A 14,459-nucleotide genomic window follows, 5' to 3' on the forward strand; every position below is an offset into this window, starting at 1 on the left:
ATCTCTGAACTGTGTGTGCATGTTTCTGTGCACATGTATGTGTTAATGTGTGTGGGTGCATGTGTGTTGGCATGAGTGTATGTGTGTGCACATGTGTTTGTGTGTGCATGTGTGTTTTGTGTGGGTGCATGTGTGTGCATGTGTGTGTTGGCGTGTATGTGTATGCCCATGTGTGTTTATGTGTGTGTATGAGTGTGTGTGCATGTGTGTATGCGTTTTTGTGTAGGTGCATGTGTATTTGTGGGCATGTGTATGCACATGTGTGTTTGTGTGTGTGGCTGCTTTGGCTTGGGGGTGTCAGAGGCAGCCTTGGGAAGGAGGCAGCCATGCTGTTGCAGGAGGAGGCTATCGGCAGCCCCATGGGCTGGGGTGATGTGGCTCAGTGACACCTCCTCCTTGTAAAGTGGGGGCAGGGTGATGACCAGCCTGTCTCATCTCATGAGAGCACCCCCCCCAGGGGAGTTTCGCCTGGTGCCCAGATGGATGGGGCAGGGCTGTGGAGGTGGCGTGGTGACCCTGCAGAGGCCCAGGCTGCCGTGGGAAAACGTTTGTGGTTTGAGGCCCTGTGGGCCGTGGTGCTGGCTGGTCAGGCAGGCCTCGTGCGACCCAGGGCTGCCAAAGGCAGGCGTGGTCCCCTCACCCTGAGGATTTGACAGGCAGGCTGCTGGCTCTGAGATTGTCCTGCGGGTGCCATGGTGGTGCCAAGGCATTGTCTGGTTTTTCAAGGGGCGTGGCTAGAGGGCAGAGTCCTTGAGTCTCCACCAGACCTGTTTTGACAGAACAGTGACAGGCATTAGGACATGTGGCTTAGTGGGATTTGAGCTCAGGAGGATCTGGGACATGGGCGCTATTAGATTAGACTTATTTATTTATTTTTTTTTTGGCGGGGGATGGAGTTTTGGTCTTGTCACCCAGGCTGGAGTGCAATGGTGCAATCACAGCTCACTGCAACCTCCGCCTCCTGAGTTTAAGTCATTCTGGTGCCTCAGCCTCCTGAGTAGCTGGGATTACAGATGCGCACCACCACGCCCAACTAATTTTTGTATTTTTAGTAGAAATGGGGTTTTCACTATGTTGGCTAGGCTGGTCTCGAACTCCTGACCTGAGGTGATCCCCCCACCTCGGCCTCCCAAAGTGCTGGGATTACAGGGGTGAGCCACCGCGCCCAGCCCTGTTGCTATTAGACTTCTAACTGTTCACCCTGCGTTGCTTCTCTTCCAGGGATAAACGCCCAGGCCCGGAGGCTGCAGCGGAGTCGTGCAAAGGGAACCCCAGCCCTGGCCCTGGGGGATGCCCGGAGCTCCCCTCCGCCCCGGTTGCGCCGCACAGTCAGTGAGACCAGCCTGAGCCCAGTGAACGCCCTGCCTGCTGCTACCCAGGGCTCTGAGGAGCCCGGCCCGGACACCATGCGGTACTCGCTGTACCATTCCCCGCACTTGCTCCTTCTGCAGGGCTACAGCCAGCAGCACGTGAGCCTCCCCTCCTGACACTCACTGCTCGGTGCCACTGCAGGGACAGCAGGCGGGACTCAGAAGTCAAGGCCTCCTCCCGCCTTTATCCCAGTTGGCCACGAGCTCTGTGGCTGCAGCCCCTCTGTCTGTGCCGAGGCTGTGGAGTGGGGTGGCAAGGGCAGATGTAGAGTCATCCACATTTTCCCTGTCCAGGCCACGGCGGGCGGCAGTGGGGGCTCCTCACTTCCCCAGCCCCAGAGTGGGTGTCCTCAGCACCAGGCGCTTTCAGGGAGAACTCCTCAGGCCTTCCCAGGCTGGGTCTCCCACCTGGCTCTGGGGAAGGGCATGGGCAGGTGGCCAGAGCAGGCGGCCAGGGCCAGTCTGCTTCCTGCTCCAGGCGAGGGGGGTGCTGAGTCACCAATTGGTGGCCACATTCTCTGAGGGGGCACCGAGAAACGGCCCTACCCCACCCCCACCTGCCCAGAGCAGTTTCTCACCACTTCCATCTGAGCAGGCAGGCTGTCGCCCCAAGCAGATGCCAGGCGCAGGGCCGCCTCGCCTCACCTTGTGGGACACTTGCCCTGCCAGACACCTGTTTTCCCTGCCCCCTGCTCGCCCCGCCCCTGCTCGCCCCGCCCCTGCTCGCCCCGCCCCCTGCCCTCCTGTGCAACCAGCTCTTTTGCTGCTCATTTCCATGAGCACTTTACAGCCATAGGGCTCCTGTGCGCAGGTCTCAGGTGGCATCTTCTCTCGGGGCGGTGCTCCCACACAGGCGGCGGTGCTCCCACACAGTTTTGGGGATGACCTGGGGGAAGTTATGAAGTCCTTGGTCCAGTCTGTAGAACCAGTGCCTGTTTCCCCGCCGGCCCTGACCTGGCCTCGCCCTGTCTCAAAGCTGGGTCGCTCCCGGGTGTCTCGTGTGCCCCCTGGGCTCCTCTGGGAAACCAACCTCCACTGGGATGGGCCCGGACATCGAGAGGCGGGTTCCTGAGAGCTGCTGGGGCTCTGGTTTGGGGATGGCCAGGGACATGGAGAGCCTGCAGGGACAGCATCCCAGCCACGCGGCTTCAGCAACCAGTGACTAAAGACCGGCCACTTTTCCCGTGTGCTGCTTGCATTGCGCCTGCCCTGAGCGGAGTCTCTTTCAGGACAGCCTGGTGTATGTGCTCAACCGGGACCGGCACACGGTGGGCCAGCGAACCCCCTCCAGCAAGCCCAGCATCAGCCTCTCGGCCCCCGACATCCTGCCTCTGCACTGCACCATTCGCCGGCACCCGCTACCGGACAGCAGCCAGCCCGGGGGGAGGCTGGTCCTGGAACCCATCCCCGGGGCGCCCATCTCCGTCAACTTCTCCGAGGTGGGGCGCAGGACCGTGGTGCTGCACCACGGGGACCTGCTCTCCCTGGGGCTCTACTACCTGCTGCTGTTCAAGGACCCCGCGCAGGCCCAGCCCCTGCCCGCCCGGGCCTTGGCGCGCCTCCGGGCGGTGCCGCAGAGCTGCCGGCTGTGCGGAGCCGCGCTTGGGGCCCGGGATGCCGCCTCCCCTACTCAGGCCGCCCTGCCCCGGCGCCAGCAGCTGCTCCTGGAGTTTGAGCCCCACCTGGAGGACACGCTGCTGCAGAGGATCATGACGTTGATCGAGCCAGGCGGCGACGACCACAAGCTGACCCCCGCCTTCTTGCTGTGCCTCTGCATCCAGCACTCGGCCACCCACTTCGAGCCGGGCATGTTTGGGCAGCTCCTGCTCAAGATAGCCAGGCTGATCCGCGAGACTATCTGGGTCAGTGTGCTGGGGTGGGTGGTCTGGGTCGTGTGCTGGTCTGGGGGAGGAGGGGGCCCGGAGCTGGCCCTGGCTGGGGGGCGGGAGCGCCTCTATCTGACCCCTACGGTGCTGTGCCGCTGAGCGCAGGGTGGCCCTTCCCTGCCTGTCGCTGCGTCCCAGCCCCACAGGCCACCAGAAGCAGCCCCAGAGCCCAAGGCGTCAGTTGCAGCACTTTGCCTCTCAGGGTGGGGCTTCCATGGGGTCCAGGGTCACCTCCTGAGCTCTGGGCTTGTACCCTCTCTGGGGTCCAGCTGGGCCCAGCACTGTCACGTGCCAGGAGTGAGGTGCCCCTGAGCCTGGGCACCACGAGGCCGAGGTGACATTGATAGCTCTCACAGGCCCCTACCCAAGAGCCCCAGAAGCCCCTGTCTGTGCTAGTGCCTTGTGCTTGCTGCCAGGGGCCGGTTGAGCAGATATCCACTGGAGCCACCCCTGATCCGAGTTTGGAGGTGCAGGGCCCCTCGACTTTTGTGCGTTGACAAACTTTCCTCCAGGCCAGCGTCTCTCATCCCCAGCCCTGTGGACACTGTGGCAGGAGAGCTCCTTGCTGTGGGTCTGGCCTGTGCATTGCAGAGGATTCAGCAGCATCCCTGGCCTCCACCCCTTGATGCTGGTCACACCCCGCCACACACACACATACACACATCCATGGCTACGGGCATTGCCAATGTTCCTGGGAATCCAGTGTGGCTGCCAGTGGGCAGGACTGCCCTGAACCCATGAGTGCTGGAATAGGCATCACACAGTCATGGCCCCCCCGCTGGGCCCCACCCCACAGTGACGTGGCTCCCAGGGACCCAAAGGACAGCTCATAGTTGTTCAAGTTCGTTCAGAGACCCTCCAACCCTCGCTAGTCTGGGCCTTGTGTATCCCCGGCAGACATGGGAAGGGGGAACCGCTTGCCTGTAGAAACCTCATTAGTTTCTCATATAGGAATCCACATTTTAAATGTCTGAGACTTTTAAAAAGTAAAAGCCAGCACAGGCTGCCCTGTCCAGAGGTCAGTAAGAGCCGTCTCTATGCACCGTGGGTGTTATAATCCGGGTGTCTGCACCTCGTTCCCTCGGGTTCCCGGCATGGGATTTGATGGGAGTGCCACTGCAGCATGCCCCTGTCCCTTCCGTGCAGTCACAGACACAGGGCCAGGTGATGTCTGTGTAGTGTGCGTCCACATCGTGGCCGCTGTGACCGAGAGTTACTTGCTGGCCAGAAGTCATAGGTTTTCGCACGATCATTGTCATTTCCTGAGTCTCGTCTGCGCCAGGCACTTACTTGCAAAACAAATGCTGTTTAATTTCTTTCTCACAACCACCCTCACGATGTAGATACCGCATCCCACGTCACTGCAGTACCAGGGAAACAAGCCAGGGGGTTGTAAGCCACTTGCTGAGGGACCCGGGTCCCAGCCTGCGTCCTAGCCACCTGGAGCTGGCTGTGTGGCTGGCCCACTCCCCGCAGCACACCAGGGCTCACCCTGCCCCTAGGCTACAGGCTCTGAAACAGAGGCTCCCAGATGTGAATCGCCTGGCCCAGGAATTGAGCTTATAGACATCAGACCGAGCCTGAGTTCACCTCTTGCCCCCGCACCCACTACCCCATGCGAATGTTATTTGCGCGTTTGTTTCCTGAAATGTGTGACTCTGTTGCCACTGCCCTGTCCTCATTCCTCACCAAACATATAGGCAGATGCTTAGAGTCTATGCGCAGTCAGCCATCACGGTTACATTTAGCTGGATAATAACTTGCTACTAATGCAAGAATATTTTTTTTTTTTTTCTGAGATGGAGTCTCGCTCTGTCACTCAGGCTGTAGTGCGGTGGCGTGATCTCGTCTCACTACAACCTTCGCCTCCCAGGTTCAAGCGATTCTCCTGACTCAGCCTCCCGAATAGCTGGGATTATAAGCATACACCACCATACCCGGTTTATTTTTGTATTTTTAATAGAGATAGGGTTTCACCATGTTGTCCAGGCCAGTCTCGAACTCCTGACCTCAAGTGATCTGCCCACCTTGGCCTCCCAAAGTGCTGGGATTACAGGCGTGAGCCACCTTGCCCAGCCTCTACTATTTTTTAAATAGCTGGTTGTTATGTAAGCTAGAGAGTTGTGAGATACTCTATTGTAGGAAACTTGTAGGTCACAGTCGGTAATGGAATGGGAAGATGTTTAAGTCACATGGAAAATGTCCTTTCCAGCACAGCTTGAATAAATAGTGTCACACAGGATGCCTGGGGCAGCACGGCTTGTTTTCATGTCGATGGTATAATGTGTATCTGAACGTGTCCCTGTGTTAGCCTGTTTTTCTCACTTGCTTTTTCTCCTGCTTTGTAATTGTAGGAGAAAACCAAAGAACTAGCAGAGAAGCAGGCGCAACTGTGAGTATGACCTGGTTATTGTGCCCGTCTCTGAGCAGCAGGTCCCGGGGGCTCACACTTCCCTGGGGAGCCAAGTCCTGAGGGGTCACCCCACGCCTTGGGGTCAGCTCCAGGCTTTGTCCTTCCATCCAAGCAGCGACCTGTTTTGCTTCTTTAGTCATCACCTTGGGAAGCTCTGAGTTGGGAAATTGCTTCAGGGCACCCTTAAGACTGGATGGGTGAGATCTTCTTTTTTTTGTTTGTTTTTGTTTTGTTTTGTTTGAGATGGAGTCTTGCTCCATCCCCAGGCTGGAGTGCAATGGTGCAATCTCGGCTCACTGCAACCTCCACCTCCCAGGTGCAAGGGATTCTCTTGCCTCAGCCTCCCGAGTAGCTGGGACTGCAGGTGCGCACCTCCATGCCCGGCAATTTTTTTTTTGTATTTTCAGTAGAGACAGGGTTTCACCATGTTGACCAGGCTGGTCTCGAACTCCGGAACTCAAGTGATCCACCTGTCGTGGCGTCCCAAAGTACTGGGATTACAGGCGTGAGCCACCATGCCTGGCTTTTTTTTTTTTTTTTTTTTGGAGAATCTTCACAATTTTATTAAGTATGTATTTTTCACTTTTATTTTAAGTTCAGGGGTACAAGTGCAGCTTGTTATGTAGGTAAACTTGTGTCATGCAGGCTTGTTGTACAGATTATTTCATCACCCAGGTATTAAGCCTTGTACCCATTTGTTGTATTTCCTGATCCTCTCCCTCCTTCCAGCCTCCACCCTCTGAAAGTCCCCAGTGTCTGTTGCTCCCCTCTCTGTGTCCACGTGTTCTCATCATTTAACTCCCACTTGTAAGTGAGAGGGTATTTAGTTTTCTGTTCCTGCGTTAGTTTGCTAAGCATAATAGCCTCTAGCTCCATCCATGTGCCTGCAAAGGACAAGAGCTCATGCTTTTTTTTTTTTTTTTTTTTTTGAGATGGAGTTTCGCTCTTGTTGCCCGGGCTGGAGTGCAATAGTGCGATCTCGGCTCACTGCAACCTCTGCCTCTCGGGTTCAAGCGATTCTCCTGCCTCAGCCTCCGGAGTAGCTGGGATTACAGACATGCACCACCACGCCCAGCTAATTTTTTTTTTTTTAAGCGGAGTCTTGCTCTGTCGACCAGACTGGAGTGCAGTGTCGTGATCTCGGCTCACTGCAAGCTCCGCCTCCTGGGTTCATGCCATTCTCCTGCCTCAGCCTCCCAAGTAGCTGGGACTACAGGTGGCTGCCATCATGGCCAGCTAATTTTTTTTTTTGTATTTTTAGTGGAGACGGCATTTCACCTTGTTAGCCAGGATGGTCTCGATCCCCTGACCTCGTGATCCATCCTCCTTGGCCTCCCAAAGTGCTGGGATTACAAGTGTGAGCCACCGCGCCCGGCTGCTAATTTTGTATTTTTAGTAGAGATGGGGATTCTCCATGTTGGTCAGGCTGGTCTTGAACTTGAACTCCTGACCTCAGGTGATCCCCCCTGCCTCGGCCTCCCAAAGTGCTGGGATTATGAGCATAAGCCACTGTGCCTGGCCGATCTCATGCTTTCTTTATGGCTGCACGAGGCCCTCTTTTGAGCCTTCTCCTCCCTTGCTCTCCCCTGATTCTGGGTTAGAAGTAACCTGCTCCTTCAGGGAAAGGCGCAGCTCCTGGGTTAGAGGTAGGGCAGTGCACCGCCACTCTCCAACGGCTGTTTGCACAGAAAGCACTATCTCTACCCTAGACACTGCTGGCGGGCTAGGGAAACCATTCGGTTGGATCTGATACAGACGCACAGCCCCTGTGGCCCACACCCCCACTCTCGAGTGGGCCCTGGAGAGACACCTGCTTGTGGAGGGCAGTGTGTCTGCACAGGAGCTAAAGCCGCCACATGACTCCTCCGGGCAGAGGGCTCAGCGGTAGCAGGGAATGACCTTCAGCCACTGCTCTCTCAGTGCAGCTGAATCCAAGACAATGCTGGGAAAAAGCACCCAGCACGGTGTCTGTGGTACGGTTAAATGCATATACACACACACACACACACACACGTGTGTGATATTCACAGCCAAACCATCCTGTTTAAGACACACGAGAGATGACACTGATGAAGGCAGAGTGGAAGGTGGTGGCCATGCTAGGCAGTGAGGGAGGGAATGCGTCTGGGGGGCTCAGGCTGAGTGGCTGGCAGCACCCTCTTAAGTCAAGCTGTGGTACACAGAGGCTTGTGTGATTCCCATCCGTGCCTTTATTAGTCTGTTCTCACACTGCTAATAAAGACATATCCGAGACTGGGTAATTTGTAAAGGAAACAGGTTTAATGGACTCACAGTTCTCACAATGGACTTACATGGCTGGGGAGGCCTCACAATCGTGGCAGAAGGCAAAGGAGGAACAAGGGCACATCTTAGATGGCGGCAGATGAGAGAGCGTATGCAGGGGAACTGCCCTTTCTAAAACCATCAGATCTTGTGAGGACTCATTCACTATCAGAAGAGCATGGGAAAGACCCGCCCCCATGATTCCGTTACCTCCCACTGGGCCCCCTCCCACAACACTCGGGAATTGTGGGAGCTACAGTTTAAGATGAGATTTGGGTGGGGACACAGTCAAAGCTTGTGAGTGCCTCACCTACCAAAAATGGTCCATCCATAAAGCCCATTATTGCCATATGTGCCTGCTGATGTCTACCCTAGGTCCATCCTTCTTTCAAAGGTAGGAGGGACAGGCATGGGACAGCTTGGGGACCACTGACCTGGAGTCCCCAGCATCCCCACTGCCCGGCCCAGGGAGAGCTGAGCTCTGAATGCCTTCCACTTTCACTGGCAAACACCTGCTCCCTCCAGCCAGGTCCCGATGCCATGCACTGGGGTGGGTCCTGGCCTGTGAGATCTGGGACTGTGTGAGGGACCCAGGCTCTGCCTCCCAGCCTGACAGGAGAGGGTTCCACAGAAGCCAGGCCCCGGACAGCATCGAAGGGTGATTGACAGCCTGACCCATGGCGAGGAGGTGGTCCAAGCCCGGGCCCCTACAGTGGCGCCTGGCATCTTGTGGGCTTTCAGTGCTGAGGAGAAGTTTGCATGGGAGTTGGGACTGGCCCAGTGACAGGCATGGTGGCCTCCCTCTGGGGCTCTGCTCCAGGACAGCTGGAGTTCTGAGGTTGAGGCAGGGTGTGGAGGGGATGGGAGTGTATCCAGCCCTCATCCTCCTAAGTGCTGAGGTGTGGGGAAGACTGGAACCTTCCACCCCAGCGCCTGTTTGCTGGGCGGCCTGCAGTCTGAAATGCAGCTCTGGGTGGAACCAGCTTCCTCGTTGACAGGAAGGCCGGGCCCTCTCTGCTGCAGCTGTGCGCTCATGCTGTGCGTTCCGGAACCGTCATCGTTAGGGCCTAGAAACAGCCCTGTTTCCATCCCTCATGCACGCCTGGGGGCCTTTTCCTTCTTCCTTTGTAAAATAATGAATCACTTACGAAACCCAGAACAGTACAGACTCCGTCACTCATCCGTGAACCCACACCTGAAACTGACGTGATGATGATGATGATGATGATTTGGGATTTAATATTACTAACATTTTGTTTGCCCTGTTTGCCTCAAATCTTTGTGTTCTGTGTTTCAAATTGTGAATGACTACTGAATTTGACTAAATCATTTTCTGCATCTGTGATCATCATATTTCCCCCCTTTAGTCTGTTAATGTAGAGTCCTACATTCGTAGGTTTTCTCTTTTTTTGAGACAGGGTCTCATTCTGTCACCCAGGCTGGAGTGCACTGGCGCGACCTCAGCTCGCCGCAACCTCCGCCTCCACCTCCTGGGCTGAAGCGATTCCTGCTCCTCAGCCTTCAAGCAGCTGGGACTACAGGTGCGCGCCACCACACCCGGCTAATTTTTGTGTTTTTTGTAGAGATGGAATTTCACTATGTTCACCCAGGCTGGTCTGGAACTCCTGAGCTCAAGCAGCCTCCCACCTCAACCTCCCAAAGTGTTGGGATTACAGGCGTAAGCCACCGTGCCCAGTCTATATTTTTAATATTTCAAGGAGCCTCCATACTGTTTTCTGTAAAGGCTGTACTAATTTATATTCCCACCAACAGCGTGCAGTCCTTTTGAACACCTGTCATCTGTCATCGTTTTGATAATGGCCATTCTAACAGGAGTGAGGTGGCATCTCGTTGTGGTTTTGATTGGCATCTCCCTGACGATTAATGATGTTGACAGCTCACTGCAAGCTCCGCCTCCCAGGCCCACGCCATTCTCCTGCCTCAGCCTCCCGAGTAGCTGGGACTACAGGCGCCCGCCACCACATCCAGCTAATTTTTTGTATTTTTAGTAGAGACGGGGTTTCACCGTGTTAGCCAGGATGGTCTCGATCTCCTGACCTTGTGATGCGCCCGCCTCAGCCTCCCAAAGTGCTGGGATTACAGGCGTGAGCCACCGCGCCCGGCCGACTGTTGATCTTTTAATTAGGATTTTCCCATCTGAATTAATTGGTAACATCGGTCTACGTTCTTTTATTTTTTGCATTGTCCTTGTCTGATTTGAGTAACCAGGTTCACAGAACATGAATTGGGGAGCTTTCTCCATTTCTTAGTTCTCCAGATTGGTTCGTATGAGGTGAGGGCTGGCCCTGAAGCTTTGCTGGAAGAACATCTGGGCCAGAGTCCTCGGGGAGGGAGACCCGTGTCGGCCGAATCCCTTTCTTTAGTGATGATTGGTTTATTTCATTTTTTATTTCTTTTTGTTCTTTTCTTTTTCTGAGATGGAGTCTTGCCCTGTCCCCCAGGCTGGAGTGCAGTGGCGGGATCTCAGCTCACTGCAACCTCCACCTCCTGGGTTCACGCCATTCTCCTGCCTCAGCCTCCCGAGTAGCTGGGACTACAGGCATCCGCCACCACACCTGGCTAAGTTTCTGTATTTTTAGTAGAGATGGGGTTTCACTGTGTTAGCCAGGATGATCTTGATCTCCTGACCTTGTGGTCCGCCCACCTCGGCCTCCCAAAGTGCTGGGATTACAGGACTACAGGTGTAAGCCACTGCTCCTGGCGCTGTTTTTTTTTTTTTTTTTTTTTTTTGAGACAGTCTTGCTCTGTCGCCCAGGCTGGAGTGCAGTGGTGCAATCACATGTCACTGCAGCCTCTGCCTCCCAGGTTCAAGCAATTCTCCTGCCTCAGCCTCCTGAGTAGCTGGGATTACAGGTGCCTGCCACCATGCCTGGCTAATTTTTGTATTTTCAGCAAAGATGGGGTTTTGCCATGTTGACCAGGCTTGTCTTGAACTCCTGACCTCAAGCAATCTGCCCACCTTGGTCTCCTAAAGTGCTGGGATGACAGGCGTGAGCCACACTCCCAGCCTCTCCTGATGATTCTTATTGCCCTAGAATCTTTATTTCCCTGGGGTGAGTACTACATCCCTTTTCGCTGGTTTCCCATTCGCCTGATCAGTTTTTTCCAGCCTGTACGTGGAACCAGGGAAAGTTTACCTTCACCCTTTCTGTGTCCTTTTGTTTTATGTTTTGAAAGCGATTGTTTATTCACCTGACTTATCTTTGTTAATGGGCAAGTTGAATCTATTTAGGTTTATTGCCATTCCTGATGTCTTTGGCCACATTTTTAACATCGGTTTCACACTGTTTTCTGTGCCTTTTGCCTTTAATTTTTATACTTTCCTATCTGATTGGATTTTTTTTTTTTTTTTTGAGACAGAGTCTCGCTCTGTTGCACAGGTTGGAGTATAGTGGCTCGATCTCAGCTCACTGCAACCTCTACCCCCTGGGTTCAAGCGATTCTCATGCCTCAGCCTCCCGAGTAGCTGGGATTACAGGCACGCGCCACCATACCTGGCTAATTCTTGTATTTTCAGTAAAGACGGGGTTTCACTATGTTGGCCAGCTGGTCTCGAACTCCTGACCTCAGGTGATCTGCCTACCTCGGCGTAATTGGATTTTTTAAAATTCCCCTTTTCCTTCTTTATTAGTTTCAAAGTAATTCTGAAAATATTAATATCTTCATCTTTTTGTGGAACACTAGATCTCAGGATGCTTCGACCCCCATCCTCACTTCCAGGCTTTCATTTTATTACTTACGTTATTCCAGCTTCAGCTTGCTTTTAACACTACTGTGTCTTAAATCATTCTTTGTTTTTACTTCATTTAATTTAATTAATTACGGTTTTTTGAGACAGGGTCTCACTCTGTTGCCCAGGCTGGAGTGCAGTGGTGCAGTCAGAGCTCACTGCAGCCTCAACCTCCTGGGCTCAAGCGATCCTCCTGCCTCAGCCTCCCGAGTAGTTGGGACCACAGGTGTGCACCGCCATGCCCTGGCTAATTTTTGGATTTTTTGTAGAGACAAGACTGAAGTGATCCTCTTGCTTCAGCCTCCCAAAGTGCTGGGATTACAGATGTGAGCCACCGCACCTGGCCCCCAAAGAGCACTTCTAACAGTTTCCTGCAATATATTTACCACTTCATTTCCCTTCTTGTCTTTCTTTCTTTTCTTTTTTTTTTTTTTTTTCTGAGACAGAGTCTTGCTCTGTAGCCCAGGCTGGAGTGCAGTGGCGTGATCTTGGCTCACTGCAACCTCCACCTCCTGGGTCCTGGTTCAAGCAATTCTTCTGCCTCAGCTTCTTGAGTAGCTGGGATTACAGGAATGCACCACTATGCCCAGCTAATTTTTGTATTTTTTTTTTTTTTTTATAACGAGACGGAGTCTCGCTCTGTCGCCCAGGCTGGAGTGCAGTGGCCGGATCTCAGCTCACTGCAAGCTCCGCCTCCCGGGTTCACGCCATTCTCCGGCCTCAGCCTCCCGAGTAGCTGGGACTACAGGCGCCCGCCACCTCGCCCGGCTAGTTTTTTGTATTTCTTAATAGAGACGGGGTTTCACCGTGTTAGCCAGGATGGTCTCGATCTCCTGACCTCGTGATCCACCCGTCTCGGCCTCCCAAAGTGCTGGGATTACAGGCTTGAGCCACCGCGCCCGGCCAATTTTTGTATTTTTAATAGAGACAGGGTTTCACCATGTTGGCCAGGCTGGTCTTGAAGTCCTGACCTTGTGATCTGCCCACCTTGGCCTCCCAAAGTGCTGGGATTACAGCTGTGAGCCACCGTTCCTGGCTTTTTTCTTTCTCTCTCTCTCTTTCCTTTTTTCTTTCTTTCTTCCTTTCTTTCCGGGTGTGACGGCACTGGCTGAGCTGTCTGTGGCTTGCTTTCTCACTCACGACCTCTCCAGGTTGGTGGATGTGGCTGACCCACTTTTTGGGGTGCGCCGTTCCCTGGTCCTCTCCTGATGGACGCGACAGGCATGCATAGGCCGTGGCCGGCGGCTATGCTCTCGCCTCTGTGCTCCTTGTGGGCCCTGCGAGTGTTTCCGTCACCTTGGTTCCCAGGAGTGGGACTCCAGTGCCTCCCTTCACCCGCAGGAGATACCCGCGCCCTGACCGGCCTGCCCCAGCCAACTGCGCCCATTCCTCCTGTTGGGCTGTGCTGTTCCTGCTGAGTGCCCTTCCCCCTGCCCTCTTCTAGAACTGTCCCAGCCAGCTGCGCCCATTCCTCCTGCCGGGCTGTGTTGTCCCTGCCCGAGTGCCCTTCCCCTCTGCCCTCTTCTAGGACAACATGGGTTTTCCTTTTCCACCAGACCTGCTCCTCCATCCACACAGGTCTGGGTAGAATGGGCTGGATCTTCATCATTGCCTGGGCCCCCACTCACGTGGCCCCAGGTTGGCAGGTGGGAGCGTTCAGCGCTGACCTGGCCCGAGTCTGATCCTGAAACTCCAGTTGCAAAGCCTGGTCGCTTGTTTTCCGGGAGAGGCCTGTCTACCCTCTGGGTTCCGGTAAAATTGAGAAGGGCAGCAAATGTTGAAAACAAGATGGAATTAGTCTCCGAAGAGCCCAGTGAATCCTTTAACTGCATAAAAAGCTCCTCTGCCCATCTGCAGACATGTGTGTCCTTCAAGCCAGTATCCAGAATGGGCAAAAAGGAGCAGGACTTTTAGCTGTGCCAGATCCATGAGCAGGTAGCAGACCTGCTTAGCCGCCAGAAACAGGAGAGATAGTCTCAGGCCAGTTTCTTCCCTCCCCAGCTGTGCGCACGCGAGAGAGGTCAACATTGTTTGTGGACAAAAGTGAAGTGACGTCAGAGAGAGCAGGCAACACTTGGGGCACCAATCTGGGACGCAGCCTGGGCTTCCTCCCCTAGCCCCGCTTGGCTGCCCAGCTGGGGAGAGAATAGGGAGGAAAACAGGGCCTCAGCCCTTCCCAGATGCCCTCACACACTGACTGCCTTAAGGTCCTGGTGGCATTTCCTGTGGGCTTGGCACCTTTAGAAGGACCCCAGGCTGGGTCCACACACCTGGGGCTGCGCGCGGTGGTCACTCTGACAGCTGTCCAGCCTTGAGCCTGGCTCTGCCCCGGGCCTGGGGGCAGGCACTGGGCTTGCACCATGCCCTGTGGCCAGCAGAGTGGCAGCCGCCTGGCTCGCCCCTTAGAATCCCCCCAGTAAAGGACACAGGTGACAAGGAGTATCCTGGCCAGCCACGGGCCAGGCAGCAGGGCCGCCCTTCACACCCCAGGCAGTCCCAAGTCAGATCTGCATGATTTGATCTGTTTGCAAAACGATCCTTCCTGCTCACCACTCGGGCACATGGCTATTTGTGTCCGCCAGCTGCAATTATGGAGGCTTATGGATGAATGCGTCCTCTGAGCTGCTAGGGACCCAGGGCGTCTGAGGCAGCCTGTCCAGTGGCTTAATGCTAAGCTGGTGCCTGGACCAGATGAGGAACCTGTGAGAAAGACGTGTGGTTGGCATTTTAAACGAGGAATTACCCGGGGACCTCAG

General features: G+C 54.8%; 1 protein-coding gene across 2 annotated transcripts in view; it reads left to right on the forward strand.

Moving 5' to 3' along the window:
• Positions 1 to 14,459, forward strand: part of RADIL (Rap associating with DIL domain) — an 81,972-nt gene that overhangs the window by 44,404 nt on the left and 23,109 nt on the right. For both annotated transcript variants that reach the window (XM_003895678.2, XM_009202539.4), the window contains exons 3-5: positions 1,222 to 1,469; positions 2,600 to 3,232; positions 5,611 to 5,648. In XM_003895678.2, the coding sequence (XP_003895727.1) occupies positions 1,222 to 1,469; positions 2,600 to 3,232; positions 5,611 to 5,648 (919 nt within the window). The remainder of the gene's footprint in view (positions 1 to 1,221; positions 1,470 to 2,599; positions 3,233 to 5,610; positions 5,649 to 14,459) is intronic.

The sequence above is a fragment of the Papio anubis genome, chromosome 4 (genome assembly GCF_008728515.1).
Source record: "Papio anubis isolate 15944 chromosome 4, Panubis1.0, whole genome shotgun sequence".
Classification (NCBI taxonomy): Eukaryota; Metazoa; Chordata; class Mammalia; order Primates; family Cercopithecidae; genus Papio; species Papio anubis.